The sequence below is a fragment of the Homarus americanus genome, unplaced genomic scaffold (genome assembly GCF_018991925.1).
Source record: "Homarus americanus isolate GMGI-L3 unplaced genomic scaffold, GMGI_Hamer_2.0 scaffold46197, whole genome shotgun sequence".
NCBI classification, from domain to species: domain Eukaryota; kingdom Metazoa; phylum Arthropoda; class Malacostraca; order Decapoda; family Nephropidae; genus Homarus; species Homarus americanus.
Window position 1 is genome coordinate 1,514,971 of NW_024723050.1, and position 20,009 is coordinate 1,534,979.

A 20,009-nucleotide genomic window follows, 5' to 3' on the forward strand; every position below is an offset into this window, starting at 1 on the left:
CGAAAAATCTTGAACAAGACTGTACTAATGTAATGATTGTCTATGTAATGTACAGTACAGTATTACATATTTTGGGTACTATCTTGTGTACTTTATGATTTTGTCCAGCTGTCTTAACGCATGGGCATGCTGGGCAGTTACCCAGGGACCCATGATTTTAGGGGGCCCGTGAATAGAGCATGCCACTACTAAATTAATGACGAAGTTGGTGATGCACCTAATGAAGTACATGAGGCTGCTGGGCCTGTCGAAGTCTGCCACCGAATCTCGGAGGATAATCTAGATTTAAAATGTAGAAAATTTGAAGAACCTTGTATCCATTGGAAGAAAGATAGGAAATTTACTAAACTATTACAGAACAAATCACCATCGCTTTTGGGAACGGTGCATCCGGATTTGGTAAATTTATCACCTTGCAAACTATTTCGATATTATTTTGATCAAATTTTTCCGCTAATTATATTTGAGAACCAATACATGGACGGAATTGATCTCTTAGATCGATTTTTGTCTGATTATCGATTAAATATTAATCTGGCAAATATATTCAGGAGTGAATTAACTTTTAATAGGAACCAAGAAATTTTTTTTATAGTGGTCCAGTATATACTTTAAATTTTATTTTGGGCCAATTCAAAGTTTTTTTAAGAAAATTTATTTTTCACTGTCCCAGTGGGTTAATTTGCCTGTTTGTATTTTTTCAATCAGTTTATCGTATAGATAAAATAAATAATTATTCTAATGAAATTATACCTTTATTACTGTTCATTATTATAAAACAGTACATTAAATTACGTTTAGTATACTGTAATCATAATCGACCAATGTTCCATTTTTGGAACATTCATTTTTTGGAGACAATTTTTTTTTATTTATTTTTTTATTTTTAACGTATTCAAGTCAATAATAAAAAAAAGGGTTATTGAACGTACCAATTGATTATGTGTTTAATATTACTGAAAGTTTTAGTTTTCATTTGAGTGGTTGGGTGGGTAGGGGCCCCAGGACATTGATTTGCCCAGGGCCTACAATGCTGTTAAGACAGCCCTGCATACTTGGGCTGTGGGTTGGTGAATCACAGGTTGGGTGGACTGGACTGTGCTAAAATTCAAGAAAGATGGTTAGCCCTCATTTGGCTTTGTTAATTATTTTCTGAAAAACACTGTTAAACAAACATAGAAATGCATGTAATGAAGGGGAATGCATTATGATAAAAGAAATAAATATAGCTACCCATGTACAGACTTTTGAAGAGTTTTACATTAGTACTTATAAATTACATTTTCAAACATCAAATTAGCAATATCAGTTCAGTTAGGTTTACCTCAAAATTATGCCTTCTCCTTAGCATTTGGAGGAAATGACGTTAACTCGTTCAGCATTCTTGATTGGGGTTTAATTTATTTTGTATATTAATCAGCTACGGTATTTATCAGAAACTGGTGTTTACATTCAGCAGTTAGTAATTTATACAGCATGCCCTTCAAATTTGTGGGGGTTAGGTCCTCAAAATGGCCGCAAATCGCCAAATCCGTGAATAACGTTTGCTGACCAGGGGAGGGGTATTTTTACCTGTATACAAAGAAATGTATACAGTACTTCCTCTATGTGTTTTCCCTTGGGACAATTATTTCATTTACCTGTGTTGTATATATATGTGTTTGTGTATCTACACACACACACACACATATACTGTATACAATACAGGTACAGGAAATTACTGTCTCTAGTACGAATGGCTCCCTGTCCCGGCTGCGAAAATGCCGGCAACTTTAAAACTACCCGCAGACATTCTAGGGTACATCCAGGGTGTCATCTGCGAATAATAAAGGACTGCAAAAAAAAATCGTGAATTATCCAGGCTGGATATGAATAAGTGGTATACCAGTATTGTAAAGTAATATTCACATTGAAATTGGTACAATTAATGTATTAAACAAAATGGAACCAATCACGATGGACGTGATTGGTGGATACTGTTTGCTATAGGTCATATAGGTTGGCTGTTTATTGACAGGTTACCACAGAGGGTAGAAGGAACACATTTCTGCAACTGTACCTGGTAATCCAAGTGTGTTGTTTCTCCAATGGAAATGGTACTTGTATGAGTATTAGAGCTGGCTAACGTGTTGTGTGCTATACGTATTGTTATTTGCACCGAAGAACGCTCCCGCACTGTAATCATGAAACAAACCAAGCGTAAGTTGCGTCTCTTGCTTGCACAGCCACTTAGGAGAGTACTGTACTGTACAGTACCTTGTACCATTTTGTTACAAAATCATGTTAAATAAAAAATTGCTGTAGCAACTGGATGCACTAATTGAAAAGGGTAGCTACATAATTTGAAAACTGTACCGAAATGAAAGTGTGCCAAGTGAAGGTTACTGTATGGTACTCTAATTTTAGCTATAGTACAGTATGTAAGAGTAATTACCTTATTTGCCAGCGTATAAAATGCATTTTTTTCTTTATTTTTTTCTCCATGTATCACAAATTACCCTGCGTCTAATGCGCCCGTATTACTGATGGAAGGCGGAGGTGCCTAGCTAGGGAGTCTAATAATAAAATACTTGTACCGAAAAACAAGCCAAATTATCACAAACTTACAGCAAATTTGCTGAAGACGTAAATAATGGCTTAAAGGCAGAGGGAAGCTCACAACATCTCACTGTACCTCCTTCCCCAGCATAAGTAACCCACACCAGATACATGTCTTATATTATTTAAAGACTGTATTACCTTTATGAAACATTTGTTTATTATCTAAATGAAAAATGCCCCTAGAAAGATTAAAGAAATGTTAACAGAAAGTTCAGCCGCCAGTCAGCCATTTGCAATGAGTCGATGACGCCAAAACAATAGAGATGGTGCTACACCCTGGTGGCCGATCGCGGCAACACAAAACATCACAGCTAAAAATGCGAGTTTCACATCCTGTAAGTATTTCTCTTGACCAAAATATAAACAAGCCACACAGCTGCTCTGATCAGAGGTAGAGTTGGGTTAGTATAATGTTACTATATATGATTTTCTACTTGATTCCAGTATATATTGTATTTACATTCACAAAACCATGTTTTCCCCTACAAAACCACTTTAAAATCACTTTCAGTAATTGTATGACGAAACATACTAAAAAAAAATATTTCCCACAAAATATCCTTGTAAAATAGGGGTGCGTCTTATGCGGTGGTGCATCTTATATGCCGGCAAATGCGGTACCTCCTAGTAATGAATGTTTTTGTCTAGAGTAATTTTTTGTTAAGATCAAGAAGCTCTGGCAACACAAGATAACAAAGACTAACTAAGAAGTCATCATGGTATATCACATGACCAGTGTCAGTAACTTGCAATTCTGGCACTGCAGGAGGGTAGATGATTTGTTCTGGCACAAAATAGTGAGGCATGTGTTGTCATCAATTGACTTCCACTACTTTAACGTATAGTATGATCAACATGCAGTGATCTAGTATCTTTCAATGTTCTGTAATATGCATGTGTTGTCATCACCTGACTTCCATTACTTTACTGTATAGTATGATCAACATGCAGTGATCTTGTATTTTTCAATGCTCCGAATTTTTTTTCATGGTTCTTATGTTTATTTTAAACTCAAAGCTTGCTGTGTGTAATAAGGAATTTTTATAGTAACATGTTTTTTTTTGATTGAACATACTGTACAGTATTCGATGTCTTATACAAGGTACTGTACTTATAAAACATGACTACAATAATACTCTGTTAAAGCCATTACTGAAAGGTAATTTTATAATTTCCTTAAAATACACTATCCATATGATTAAATAAGTTATATACCCTGTAACTGATATTTGTATTTATTATAAACTGTACTGTATATGTATATTTTGTTTATATCTACTGTACTACAGCAGTAGTACAGTTCAGCTTGACCTTTTCCTAGTGACCAAGGGTCTTAGGCATTCTGTACTTAAATTAATTTTCAAGTATCTGTACTGTACTGTACAATGAAGTATCTGTTAACCGATAATCTACTTTAAAAATAATCTATATTTTATAAAAGATTTGACCATTTAAATATGAAATTTAAGATTATAGAATATTTTGTTTTATTTAATTTGCCATATACAGTATTGAGTGTAAATGAGGAGAAATTGGACAATCCTACAACTGGCTCGGTGACTGTGTGCATGGTGGTGTGAGTTAAGAGTCTACTGTACTTTTCTTCGTGTGAATATGAGGAGTAAGTTGTGGTGATTTTGGGAGAATGGTGACAAATTGTAACAAAGTAAGTTGGTGTGCAGCTACTACTGTATTTGCAAAAACTAATAATGTAATCTAACCAAGCTGACATATGTTCAAGATAATATCCATTTTACGTATAATTATTGTACTGTACAGTACAGTAGTAATTTTCAAGGAAGCCTCTTGGTCCCTACCTTTTTGGTTGACAGATACTTTACTGTACGGTGTGTCGATTAAATATTGATTAAAGTTAATATTTATATGATTTGAAGTAATGTATAACATTGTTATTCATCTTTTTTAATGTCGCTTTTTCACATTAGTGGCAAGCAATATGATTAATAGAGATACTGTATGAATAGCAGAAATGAGATTTTTTATCAACTCTGAAAACTGAATCCTTATTTTTACTCCATATTTTCTATTGATCCTTGATACAGTGAACTTCAGCTCTGTTACGATCGCAAGGAGAACACGATTTCTTCACAAACATAATTTGCAGCTTGATGCGCAGGGCCACAGCCATTAGGTTGTGTGTGGTCTTGCACCCTCGTTGAGATGTGGTTGCCACAGGTAATTAACTTCTAACAAGTTTGGCTTTTACTACCGGGATATGCACATCTGCACTCAGTTATACTAAATGAATTTCAACACGGCACAGTTTCGTTATAAATTACATTTTCACATTATCATTACTATAATATTCTTGTTATTGAAAGAGTTAATACTGCAGAACATGACAACCACATGCCAATAAAAAATAATTTATCAAAATTTATATTTTTTCATAGATCTCGGCAATAGTTTTATACATAACAAATTATCAACCTAAGATATCTCTATTGAAAGAAGTCTACATTAAGCCTTGACCTCACATGCAATTTCCTTTATTCCAGCCTGAGGATCCTCCTTTTCTGACTGTGGGAACAGAAGTATCTGCCAAATATAAAGGCGCCTTTTGTGAGGCCAAGGTTCACAAGGTTGTTAAAGTCGTCAAGGTCAAGGTAAGAAAAATATCAATGTATTGGTAGTTACAATAAATAGTTTGAGGAGGATACAGTAAAAAGTTAGACATACCCAGCAGCTCATAGACATTAACAGAATTTAGATAAAAGAATTTACCCAATCACTAAATGATTGCGTTAAACATTGTTTCTAAATACTGTATACACAACAATTTTGCCACAGAATCTTATCATCACTTCACCATTTTGTAGTCATTTTCCTTGCTTGTGGGAGTTAGCAGTGATTACCAGATGGCAACTCTTCAAGTTGTCTGGTCTCTTACAGCTTCTCTTGTCAGATTCTTATCTTGGAGGTCATTTCCCATAACCTCTCCTCATGTCATTCTTGGCCTGCTCCTAGCTCTTCTCCCCTTCACATTCAAACTCATGCATATCCTGACCCAAATGCAGTAGTGTCCTACATTCTCTTCATATGCCCAAACCTTCTCAGCCTACACCTCTGTTCAAACCTTTGCCTATGCTCTTAATATCTTAATACACACACTGTCCTGAACTGAATAATTAGGCCTATTTATTAATTTTCCCTGCTATATCTGTAATTGATTTGCATTCGGTTCAAATTAAAGGTGCCAATTCATTTAAGTAATGTACTCGGTACAGAATATGAAAATGTTGATGTTTTAGCTTAACAACTAGACCAGCAACAGCTATTTCAAAAAGAACTTTAACATGCTCTTTGAAAGTCTCAACTGAGTCCAGCTGCTTCAGGTAAATAGGTGACCAACTGTATGATCAAGGTGCTGTACAAGAAAACATTAAGCCATAAAACATTCACACACACAGTCCCAAGTTCAAGACACACTAATCATTGCCACACCTGCAATAGAGCCAGCAGTCAGAGATAATAAATCTTCCAAATATTTTGGCTCTTGAAACTCTGACATTTTACTTGTCATCAAGCATAGTTTGAATTCAACTTCTGCTTTTAAGTTGTGACAAATATAATCAAGTATTGCCATTATTACAATACCCAGTTATAAAATACATGACTTCTGGCCATTCCATTTTTGCCAACTTCTTTCAACTCTGGCCACTTTCCCATGGCAATGACAATGGCTTGTAGCACCTCCTGGTTTATGGCTGTTATCTAGGTCCATTCCAATTTTCATACTAAAAAATAAGTTATAGTCCACCTGCAATTTATTTAAGGTGTATGTACTGTATTTGGGTGTAAATTTGTTGAGTTGCCTCAGAGGTTAATGTAACTCAGAAATGAAATTAGAAGTTAGGAATTGTGGTTCACCTACTCTGGTTATTCATCTGTCAAAGATGTTTGCCAGGAAGTGCAGTATACATTTTATAGATTGGTTGATAGTCAGCAATTGGATCACTGGGCTTGCAGTAATGATCTACTTTAGGCCTTTATAAAATTTTTGGTGCTTTTGTATTTTGATGTATGAAATTTGGAAAATTGGAAGGATCCTGAGGTTTTGCTGGCTATTTACAGACTGACAATTTTTAATTATTTAACCATTCATTGGGATTGATAACTCCATCTAGTAAATTTAGATTTGTGTAGCTAGTAAGTCTAGGGATTGAGATCTGGTTCCAGGGCCCAGCTTAAATGACTGGGATGTAAAAATGAAGCAATTAGACAGTGGATTATCCATCTCCTTGATACCAGACACCCGTAAGATAACTCTTGACATAGAGGTACATACTGTAAATGGTGAGAAGGTTGGAGAGTTTTTGCTATTAGCATAAACATGCTTTTGCTCTCATCCACTTTAGTTCAACTTTGGCCATAGGATGACTAGGTTACTGCAATACCCAAAAGAGGAGGAGTCATACTAAGTTATTTAATCTTTATTCTTAGAAAGTGGGATCTCCGGATTAGTCCAACATTCAGAGACATTACAGTGGTCCCTCGGTTAACGAACGCCTCAGTTAACGAAATTTCGGTTAACGATTTACCTTCCATAAGAATCTTCAATTCGGTTAGCGAAAAAAAATTCAATTAACGAAATCCTTATGAAAATCACATTTTGTTTTGAACATCAGCTGATAAGCTGAGGAGGTACTCGGCGAATTCAGTGATCTCTTCTATGTTTACATTCAAACTAATCAATATCTTATAAGAATTCCAGCAATGCAAATTATATTCACCCCAGTCACTTCTATTAAATTTTGTAAGCAAAAAACAAAAACTCAATCTAAAAGAAAAAAAATAAACTAACAATTAAATCACACCACAGGCACCAACTGTCAAACATGTCACTGTCACCCCTCCCTCCCTCTCTACCCCCTACCTTCCTGAGAAACGTTTGGGGAAAAGGACTAGGTTTACAGGTTTAAAAATAAATAATACCTCAGACTAAAGTTAGGATAATATAATTTGCATTGCTGAAATCCTTGCAAGACAGGGAATATTTTGAATATAAACTTCATATATTTTGCACAAAAGATAAAATTTTTGCTCTCCCTAATAAAATTCTTAAATTAGATCTAAAATTTGTATGTCTAGTGCAAATTTTAGCTTGTTTATATTCAAATTAATCACTATTTTATAAGAATTCCAGCAATGTAAATTATATTCTGGCTTTACTTTGTATATACTTTTCTGTGAGCTGGAACCAGTTACCCAATATCCCATTGAAACAATGGTTTCGGTTAACAAAATTTTTGGTTAACGAACGACCTCCTGGAACGAATTGTGTTCGTTAACCGAGGGACCACCGTAATTGGATTCGAGCAAGTCACTACATTAAAGCCAGCTTGAAAAGAGGTCAGAGGTACTAATGAGCCCTTAAATACTATGCTCAACTGGCTCCTCCAGTTGAGTCAGTCCTACAAAATTAATCTAAAGCCAGTTCTTGGGTAGAAAAGAAAGGAATGAGCTTAAGCTCCCTGTGGCCACACAGTCCTGAGGTGTGAACCTAGTACAGTAATGTCAAATTAAAGTAGCACCTACTAAGGTCCTGTCAGACCAGACACCCATCAAGTAGGTGTTGCCCCGAGGGTTTAATGTCTGTTGAGTGCACCTAGGTTGACCAAGGTCAAACAAAATTCAACCTTAAAATTTGCAGGTTTGAAACCTTGGCACCACAAGTCTGCCATTAACTAGGGCCGTCATGGAATTGAACATGGACTGGAAAAACAGAACATTGAAGTGTGTTTAATAGATGTTCAGACCCAATGCACATGGTCGTATGTGCCCTACAAAATCACCAGTTTAAAATACAAGAAATCCTATTTTTATATTTTTTAGATTTAGCTCAATACAAAGGAAAAATTTAGTTATAAAGTACAGTACACTAATCCCAGAATATTTTTGTGGGATACTCTGTATATTCTAAAAATGGCCAAGAATCTAAAAATTTGTTACTACAGGTACAGTTGCAGAAGTGTGTTCCTACACTCCCTGCAGTAACCTGTGTCTCCAAACAGCCAACATATATGACTTATAGCAAACCTATCTGCCAATCACATCCGTCATTGCATGACCAATACCCATTCATTCATAAACTGATACTATTACTGGGATGTTGCCATTTGGAAACACGGGTTACCACGAGGGGTCTAGGAACGCATTTCCGCATATATGTTCCTTTTTATTTAAATCTCTTTAAATATCCTATACAGTACTGTATGTTAATGCAGTAAGTAATGTACTGTACTATGATGAAGAAAACATTGCATAAATGAAAAATATTTCAGTCATCGTCTCTTACCTTAACATATATGTACTTAAGATTCAGTGATTACACTGTAAACATTTAAATGATTTATGTATAGTATAATAGTTGATAGTGTATACTGTATAATAGATATACTGTAGATGGTTAGAAACACAGAAAGAATTAGTATTTATGGAGAAATAATAAGCTAATTGAAACGCAATTCAATGAGCTACACTTACCGTGACATTTATGGTTCTGTACATAAGACAGTGAATTAAAGCTTTTGGCTTGTATTTGGATTCTTCTGCTGGTGCTCTGAAATTGTCATTTGGGCACTAAAATGCCCCATTTCAACATTCATTTGGAAAAAAAATCATAAATATATCACTGAAATATACACTTGACAACGAACATACACTTCTTCTAAAAGTTTTGCTATAATGGTGCGCATTACTTCCATATACAGTAATATGATACAAATCTGAAGAAATCAAAGAGGTCTGCTCAACGGCTGTTACCATGTGTGACTCAGCTGAAGCTTTGTTTACCTGCGATAGGTGGCGTCACTACCGCTCACTAAGCAAATCATGCTCTTGCCACAAGGGTGCAGCACATCCATTTCCTGGTGATCGTTTCAAACTTAAGTGATATTTGTCAAACATCGCATGCACTCATGCAAACATAATTACACATTGTTAAATAAACCTACTGCAGGTGCTGTATTACATTTTCACACATATAGGCAGACAGACAGACTTGCATACTTGCTATGACCCAATCGCAACATATACTATTATAAAGGAGTTTTGCTTAAGTATAAAAACAAACTATAGACACCCATGCAAAGGCACATATTTTTACAAAATATAATTGCCTTTTTAAATGCACACACTCCAATACACACTATTCTACAGACATGTAGAGGAAAAAAGTATCTTTACAATTCTTGTGCAAAACAAAACATTATCACATGAGGCATACTGTACTGTTATTCACCAATCATTTCAATTAAGTAATTTTATATTTTGAATGTAATAACTAAATTAGGCCTACCATAATATGTAGGAAATGTCTCGCAATCATCCCTACCAACCCTTGCGAAACAATAGGATTGTTCAGTTCCAAATTCATCAGACCCCCCCCCCCCCTGAAAGAAATTTTTTTTTCTGAGTGTACATGCATACATCATGGGGAAGGTTGATAAGTATTTTGATTACAGGGTACACCAAACATCACTCTTGGTGAAAGGTAGTCTGTTCTGAGGTTAGTACACTTGGATTGGGTTAATTAACTGTTTTGATATGGAAAGGAAGCTGGTGGATATATGTTTTTGTAATGCCTGTACAGTATAGTATTAATGTATTTTATAATTTTTTTCTGTCCTGAACATAGATATGGCCATGTGTTACGACTTACTAGTAACTGGTAAGTTTGTTCACACATAAAGTGAGCAGACCTAATATACTTAATCTAATCTAGGTTAGGAAGTAAGAATGGTTAGGTTGGTTCATTTCACCGCTAATAATTTCATATACCCTACAGTACAGTAAGTCTTCATTTAATGTCGGGGTTACGTTCCTGAGCTTCCCTTTCCCCCATGAAATACAATACATATGTAGAAAGTCATTGCCATTTCTATAGAAAATAATGCATGCATATACAACAACTAAGTTTGTATTTGTACTCACCGATGGGCGGAAGTGGTAGAGCGAGTGTGTGGTGGGTAGTGAAGCGGAGGAGGAGGGTGGCGAGTCACTGAGACTGCACCAAGCCGAGAAAGCATAGCCAGACGAGAGAGGGTGATGCACCGTAAAATGTAGTCTGTGACGATGCAAAATGGCGTAGTATTGGATCACCGGGACGTTAAACGAATTTTTGGTCTCTAAAGTTTAGCGCCGTAATACCGAAACAATGTTAAGCGGGACGACGTTAAGCGCGGACTTACTGTACTGCTATGTAGCAGTGTTTGCCAGGTTTTTGAAAGTGTCTCGGATGTAAGCATTGGATATTGTGTCGTAGCATGCAGGTGTAGAACAGTGCTGGGCTTGGAAAAATGTAACTAATACATTACAGTATTATGAAAAACTTATTCCTTCCCATGTGTTTTGGGTTTTTCATGAGGTAAGACAGCATTTATCTTCTATAGCAAAATTTCATTTTAATGTTTGTAACTGTCATTCAGCATATTTTCATTGCCTCAGCTTGAATCATGAGACTACTCATTATAGCTTTACTTTGTTGCAAGCTCGCTCTTCAAATCGTCAAAGCATCCTCCATTTCTTGGTACAGTGGTGGCCTTATATGCTGGATGGTCTTGGATATAGATGGCTGTGGATATGCTGATGAATCTTGTCAGCCTTCGGCCTGATGCAGTGAATCATGCTTTCATGTACAGTACACAGTTTCAGCGTGCCACAAAGATGCACTTAATACTCCAATAGTTAAGTTTGTCCAAAATGTTTAACTTTTGTTCTAATTTAAACTTCTTTCTCTCACTTCAACTGGAAGGAGAATCAACTGTGTGTTTAAGCATCTTGGTGAGTGGTGCTCATAGTATTGTGAGAATAAGAGGAAACGTCCTTGACTTTGAGTGAGCACTGACTGAGTGACACTGTGACTGCAGCTGGGAAATGCACGTGCATAGTAGTATACTGTACTGTAATTGTATTGATGTGACGGTTTATTTTAAATTTTTGTAGCTCAACTTTTCTTGTGAAATAAAAGTATTTCTAGCAATGTACTGTATAGGAAAATGGTAGTTATTTAGTTTGCTGTAAAATACAGCAAAAAAAAAATCTTGGTAAAAAATCATTAAATAACCTTGCGCTACTATATATTGTTTCTCAAGAGTAAATTAGTTGCACGTGTGCAATTTCACACATCACAAGGGTTTTCAGACTACCTGTACATAATATGTAAAATATATCTTTTTCAATTAAATTTGTACTTAAAAAGCCTAATGTATTATTTTAGTATGTTTGGGAAAAAATTTTGTCCTGAGGAGTACATCCCAATTATTGTATTTAATCAAAGTTTCTGGGAAAATTTGTTTTGAGTCATTGACACCTTTTAAGGATGTGATCCTTCTGTACCTGGAGAAATTCTGCAAAGTTAGGTAAGGTCACACTGGATAACACCCTTCTCATATCTGACCCAGGAATTGAACCCATAACACAATGGTGAGAGAGGCAAATGTGCTTGACTTATATGTTCATACATGCATTTATACACTGCTGTTTAGAATAGTAATACAGTACTCCCTCTTTATCGACGGGGGTTACGTTCTGTAGACGGCCGTCGATAAAGAAACCGTCGATACCGTGATGGTTACGTAATTTTTCTAACTATTATTAGCATATGTTGAATAAATGTACCTTTAAGCATTAATGCGTTTCCTTTACACATAACCTTAAATAATAGTGTATAAATAATAATATAATAAGTGGACAAAAATACTAGCAAACTTACGATTTCATTTATTGAAGTGAACATCGGTCCTTACAGTAAACAATACAGTGTACAGTATATACAAGTGTGATGATTGAGGCTTATTAAAAGCCTGACCAGTCAGATGAGTATGATGAGTCAAGGTCTGCATCTTCTTGAGGGGTGTGGGCAGGTACTGCGTCTTGTTGTGAGGTGCCGGCAGCTTCTACGTCTTGTTGTTGTGAGGTGTCGGCAGCTTCTGCCTCCTGTTGCAGGATGCCGTCTAAATAATCCGTCGATAATCGAAACCGTCGATAAAAAATCCGTCGATAAAGAGGGAGTACTGTACAGTAGAACGTCGGTTTAAGGTGAATCGATTTAAAATTACGGTTTTAAAGTGACACCCATCATTAAGGACAACGTATCAATTTAAAGCGAATCTTTCCTATTTTACTCGAGTCAAATCTGGCGCGTCATATGGAAATACACACTATTTTAAGTTTTGTGCCTAATGTTTCCCGCCAGATGCCTCTCTGGGCACATTGCAAGGCTGCCCACCTCCCTCCCACACCCTCACGCATCCTAAGTTCTTGCTCTGACGCTCTAGTGAACGGACATATTGTGTGACATTATCTCCTCTTACCACGTGCATCAACCATTGCCACCCTGTCAAAGAGGCCAGCTACTCCATCATTAACTACTCCAAAGACCAAAAAATTAAGGCAAGCAATTACACTGGAGCAGAAAAACACGGTGCTGGAAGCACTGCAGCGTGGAAATGGTGCTTCCTGCGTGTCAGATGCGTCCACAGCCACAGCACTAGAGAGTGATGTGGATGATGAGCTAGTCAAGTTGGGCTCTACATCTTCAGAGGATGAATTGCATAGCTAAAGTTGAGTGAAAATCTATTTTGATAGCATAAAGTAATTAAAAAAATAAGTTGAAAGGAAAATAAAAGTACCGATCACTGGTGAAGAGGATAAAAGTAAAAGTAGGAATGAGGCAGACAAAAGGTGTGCGGCTCCAGCGCGACCACCCTCTCTCATCAGCCGATCTCTAGTAAATGGACCATTTCGCGTCCCGTAATTTTAGCTGTGTTGATTTATGAGTGTGTGTTTTAGCATGATAATACAAAAAACAATGTTTTGTTTATTCTATGAGATGGACTGCGGTGCATCTGGTTAGACTCTCAGTTGGCGCAGGGGGAGGGCCAGTGACGCGAGGCAGCAGACAGTACAGTACAACCGCAGTAACCGTACCGTCCAGCTCTCAACTCAACTGCAGGGAGTGCTTGCTGCATGTACACCCACCTCTCGTTTTATGCGGGGTTACGTTCTTGAAAACCACCGCTTATTAAAAATTGCGTAAATTAAGCATAATTTTACCAAAAGAATACATGTAAATGGTACAGGTTAGGGGAACCATCATATACCGCACAGGGTACGAACAGTGCTCTCACTTAAACCAAGCAAGCGGCCAACCTACGACACGCTCTCCTCTCTGAAGGCGGGTGATCACATTTAATTTCACGTCCATTGCGATTGTTTTTCGTGCCTTTTTAGCGTTAGGTACCCCAGAGGAGGCAGATGGACGTTTTCCAGGCATGCTCAATGGGGGAAACAGCGTTTAACACTAAAAAGGTACGTGATAAACACACCATGCAAATGAGAGCACAGAGAAAAAGTAGTGCTGGTGTGAACTGAGAAAGCGATATGCGGGAAGCTTGCTGGACGTCGTCACAGTTGTTGTACAGAATACTTCATTATCATCATTATCTTCATCACTAATAGTAATTTATTACAATACAGTGTCCTCGTTAACGAATGCTAACAAATTACAGTTGAATCCCACCAAGAAAAAATTCAATTAACATGTCATCAAGTTATTCACACAGTAATCGGTTCTAGGGCTTACATTCATTTTCATTGGAGTAAATATCAAGAAGGTTGTGCTATTCAATATTTTTCCAAGTTTTATATTAAAATTATTTGTCATTTTAACACTTATTTAACATAATTGCAGTAAAGGGAACTAGTTTTTGGTGTGCCCATCAGCCACTTCACTCACCCACCAAGGCGTCTGTTTGTGTGTCTGTTCAGTGGAGGAAACATCTTGCTTGTGGGTCTCTTGAACACAGAGTATTTTTATGTTTTTACTGTACAATTATTGGTTATTCTGAAATTTATTTAACATATTAATAATATATAGTGCAGTGCAGTGTTGATTTAAAGAAAATAATCTTGAATTACACCTAGTGAACTTAAAATTTTATTGGTGAAATGACGGCATCAAGCATGGGTCCCCTGAAAGGTGATTTCTCCTCCATCCCCACTTCCTTCTTTTCTCCCTTCTCCTCCACCCCCACTTCTAATTCCCATCATCATCATCAACCAGGAGCTTTCTACATACACACCTCAAAGTAAGTGTACTTTACTGCATTTTTTTTTTACTTTGTATGTACTTTTCGTTGAGCTGGAACCAATTACCCAATATCCCATTGAAACAGTGGATTCGGTTAACGAACGACCTTTTGGAACGAATTGTGTTCGTTAACCGAGAGACCACTGTAATATTAAAATTGTTGATGATATGACCGTGACTTTATACAGTTGTACCCTGCTTTACGCGGTGCCTCGCCAGAACCGAACTTTCACTTAATGTGGTTCATCTACCCATATACGCGCAGTGTCCGGCTCGAGATGCTATTTTTAGATTCGCCCCACCCGCCACCCTCCTGCTCCCCCCTGCCTCGCCTCTCCCTCCTCCTCCTCCTTCCCCTCCCCCTCCATCCCCGTATGCCAACCCATCTCTTCTACTAACGTAAGTGTTACACCTAACTTTTAGTTTTCCTAACCTAACCTTTATTTTTCCTAACTTAACCTTTATTTTTCCTAACCTAACCACTTCTATATTACTTGTTTGTTCATACCATCATAAAGTTACGATAAAATTTTTACTACAACATAGTTGTGTGTCGTCAAAAAGTGGAGTTTGGGGGTCGGCCTGGTCTCTATTTCAATTAATCCCATATGTTATGTTGTTCACTTTACGCGTTTCTCACTTTCCGCGGTACCCTGTGTGTGTGCGTGTGCGTGTGTGTGTGTGTGTGTGAAGCTCTTCCCCGACTTACGACTGGGTTAGGTACCCAAATCCAGGTCGTAAGTCGAAAATGCTTAAATAATACATAGAAAATCTAAAATGGGTGTCTCTTTTTCTTCTCAGCACCACAAAACTCTCACTTTTAAGCTTGCCAGCCATTTTAAAGTGAATTACAAACAAATTTTGTCAGTACAAAGCGCAATCACTGTCGTTGGGACTCGAAAATACGTAATTTGACAAAATTTTGGTATGGCTGAAGCGGTCGTATGCCTGGGTGGTCGTAAGTTGAGTAGGTCGTAATTCGGGGAGGAGCTGTATATAGTGATTTAAGGGGATTTCCGGGATTTTTAGGGGTGTTTCTGACTCATTTTTTTGGATTTACTTTTTCTGTGACTTGGACCAATTGTGTTTGTTAATCGAGGGACCACTGTAGCATTTTCGACTTACGACCTGGTCGTCGGTCTCTAACCCCGTATTAAGTCGGGACTGACTGTATGTACAGATGCATACAGTATATCCTTGTCTTCTCATAATCTTTACTCAGTATGATAGGCAATTGTAATTATAAAAAATGAGGAAAACTAGAGTGGAGCACAAGTTATTCTACCTCTGGCCTACTGATTATAAGACTAAAGTGTTATCCACCAGGCTCCCCGGGTGACAGATGACTGTTGTAAGAGTTAAAATATAAATATTTTGTTTACCAATTTAACTGCTGGTGTACGATCTCCCATCTGTGCTGAATAAGATCGTCTGGCATTAGCCAAATAAAATATTAAAAGTGTTGTCCCCATAGTGAAGGTGTTAACAGAGCACAGTATTACAGTATTGATAATGATTATAAATTCTTATTAATTATATAAATGAGATTTGTGTGCTTTGATTGTTGAGACAAACTTCCTTAAACATGGTTCAATAGTGGAAAGTGCAATGTGGAGTGGAGCATTTATGTTCAGCCTATTCCCATGTTAAAATTTTATTAAGTAAATTGGTACGTGTGATTGTGTATTATATTATTTCAATTTATTCTGAATATATTTTAGTCTTATGTTTGTAATTAATAGTTATTACCTGGGGAGAAAAACACTGATGATGCTATGTTAGGTTGAACGAATTATATTGTACTGTACTGTATTACAAAAAGTGGCAAACTTTAAGCTGTCCACTGGCCATGAATTGGGAACCACTGGTAACTTATTGCTATGGTTGAATTATTATGAAGACATTCTTGGAGATAAATTATTTCTAGATTAATGACAAGGTGTTTTTTCTTATTTTCTTGTGGATATATTATTGTATAATGAATCTTTCTACTTGCAGGTGACATTTAAACTGGGTTTGGGCTCAACAGTTGTATCTGATGATCAGGTGAAAGGTGTTTTGAAAATTGGAGCCCAGGTTAAAGCAAGCCACCCAGACAAAAATCAGTATGTAGATGCCATTGTTAACAAAATTCAAGATTGTAGTCAGTACACCGTTGGTAAGTACATCATTGGTACAGTATTAAGGTAAGGTGGCGCCACACTGGGCACTTTCCTCCAAACATGTTGCCCGTTTTGCTGGCCATTAGCCAAAACGCCCAGCAAGCAGCAGATTTTGGCTGTTGCTAGAAATGGACAACGGTTTGGCGGGGATCTTTGCTGGCCGGATTAGTGCTCAAATGGGCTTCATATAATTTCAAGTAAAAATTTAAATAAATCGCGAAACAATGATAATTTGAAATATATCACATAAACTGTGACATATTCTATTTATTTGTCACTTTAAAACTTTTTTAGTTTTATTAAATCATTATTCAGGATCTTCTTTGACAATCCAACCACCGCTACTTTTAAACAAACTTCATGCCACACCCACTGTCTTTTCTTTAGCCTTTGCAGATGCCTCACTTGCTTCAGCAATTGAAGAACTATAGCACAATCCTGCAAGGCCTCAATTGTAGTAATGAGATCCATGGCAAACCTTGTCTAGACTGTTTGTTGTTGTTTTCGTTGCATTGGGCAGACGCGCCAACAAAACATCCCCGTGTGATGCAAAACGTCTCTGTTTTGCTGGCCGGACTGAGTTTGCCAAACACTTTTGGAGAAAAGTGCCTGGTGTGCCTCCGCCTTTATGATATCTCACACGCACACGCATTTTAGTGTTTTGTCTGTGCTGCAAGATCTTAGATTTAAAAGTTATATCTTTTGTACCTGTTTGTATGCATAGTTAATACAGTACATATTTATTCATTTCATATAGTATTTCCCCCTTCCTTCCAAGTTTTTCTCAGAATAATTCAGTGTTGCAAAAATTAGCAATCAGATACTGTACTCCCCTCATTTGCTCTCATTCTTTCATTCATATTTACTGTTGTAATATGTGTACTGAGATACTGTATTCCTCTTTTAAAATGAGGCTACAGCTGTCTATCTAATTTTTTCCTATTGCTTAGTACAACATTGCACTAACCATCAATAGCATGACCATTCTCAAAAATCGTTTGATGCCACATACACTTAGTTGTGTCCTGGATGTCTTTGACTTCTACTTCTAGTCTTCAGTTGTCTTGGTCTTCCTTTCTCCTGCTTACCTTTTGCCTTTGAATTACTATATACAGTGATATCTCCGTTAGCTTGAACAATTGGTGCAGAGCTCTTCCGGGAATGAGAGATTTCTGGTTAACGAGACGACACAAAGCCGGAAAAAAATCCCTCATACCCGGAATTTTCTGGGTAACGGAAAAATGCTCTCGGAAGTTCCAGCAATTGCCCATCACATCATCTCTCAAACCCGGAAAGATATCCCTCATCCCCGGAATTTACCGGGTAGTGGAAAATTTTTCTCGTAAGTTCCAGAAAATGCACCTGATTTTCATCTCTCAATCCTGGAAAAAAACCCTATCCCCGGAGTTTTACGGGTATCGGGAAAATTTTCTCTGAATTTTCAGGAAAATGTGCCCCTCAGAAAATCGCTCCCAAGGCCGTAATTTTCCGTAAAATTCCGGCTTTGGGAACAATTTTCTGGGAAAATTTCAATTCTGGCTATCGGAGAGTTCCGGGTTTGAGGGATTCCGGCTAACATAGATATTACTGTACACTAAAGCCCCGAATAACGATGTAAATGTGTCCTCCAATATTGCAGTGTAAGGTGAATCGTCTTATCGCGAATCAGTAATTACCATTAAAATAAAGCAATAATTATGAGATGCATTCCCAAGTGTGACCTTTTCATATCTTTTGTGTGGCTTTTTACCCTCTTTACCCCCCAAACAATACAATTAATGAAAAGTGCAAACTATATTCTTTAAATAATGTTTCTGACTGCACCTTATACAATATAAATGAATAATAATATGGTCACACAAGAGGAGATGGGACGCCATTGTTTCGTTTGTGTTTACAGCCGGGAGTCCGGGACGATAGGTTGACACAAAAAATTTAAGAAAATAAGACCCTGGTTGTAGCTGTAATAAATTTAATGAAAAAAAAAATGAATATACAGTATTACCCTGCCTAACGCGGTTTCACTTAACGCGTTTTATCATATACGCGGTGCCTCGCCAGAGCTGAACTTTCACTTAACACGGATTTTTTCCACATATACGCGGTGAGTGTCCGGCTCGAGACGCTATTTTTAGATTTGCCCCACCCGCCACCCTGCCTGACTGCCTGTTTTAGCTCATAAAATTCATACAAATTACCCGGCCAGAATATAATTTACATTGCTGGAATTCTTATAATTTGGTGATCATTTTGAATATAAACATCATATATTTTGCATTAGACATACAAATTTTAGATAAAATGTTTTCTCTGAGTAAATATGTTATCTTTTGTGCAAAATATATGACATTTATATTCAAAATATTCCTGGTCTTACAAGGAATCCAGCAATGTCAATTATATTATCCTAACTTTAGTTTGAGGTATTATTTATTACTAAAAAGTTAAATATTCTGGTTTTCCCACACATCTCCTTGGGACGGTTGGTGGGGGGTGGGGGGGAGGGAGGGACCGACCGACCATCTGTTACCCTGTGAAGAATATTTTTTTTTTTTTTTTATTAACTGAAGATATTTGTTTTAGCTCATAAAATTCATACAAATTACCCGGTCAGAATATAATTTACATTGCTGGAATTCTTATAATTTGATGATCATTTTGAATATAAACATCATATATTTTGCATTAGACATACAAATTTTAGATAAAATGTTTAATCTGAGTAAATATGTTATCTTTTGTGAAATATATATGACATTTATATTCAAAATATTCCTGGTCTTACAAGGAATCCAGCAATGTCAATTATATCATCCTAACTTTAATCTGAGGTATTATTTAATACAAAATGTTAAAATTTATTTTTTTCACCACATCTCTTGAAGGGAGGAGTGGTGGGGAGGGTTGGGACTGACCGCATGGTTGGAAGAGGGGGGAGGCAAGGTGGGGTACTTTGATTGACAGATAGTGTCTTGAAGAATATTTTTTTTTTATTAACTGAAGATATTTGTTTTAGCTCATAAAATTCATACAAATTACCCGGTCAGAATATAATTTACATTGCTGGAATTCTTATAATTTGATGATCATTTTGAATATAAACATCATAGATTTTGCATTAGACATACAAA

At 36.8% G+C, this 20,009-nt stretch overlaps 1 protein-coding gene across 1 annotated transcript in view; it reads left to right on the forward strand.

The window, feature by feature from the left end:
- LOC121863326 (microtubule-associated protein futsch-like) overlaps positions 1-20,009 on the forward strand; it is a 114,052-nt gene that overhangs the window by 22,091 nt on the left and 71,952 nt on the right. The window contains exons 3-4 of the mRNA XM_042361950.1: positions 5,121-5,228; positions 16,715-16,874. Coding sequence (XP_042217884.1) covers positions 5,121-5,228; positions 16,715-16,874 — 268 coding nt within the window. The remainder of the gene's footprint in view (positions 1-5,120; positions 5,229-16,714; positions 16,875-20,009) is intronic.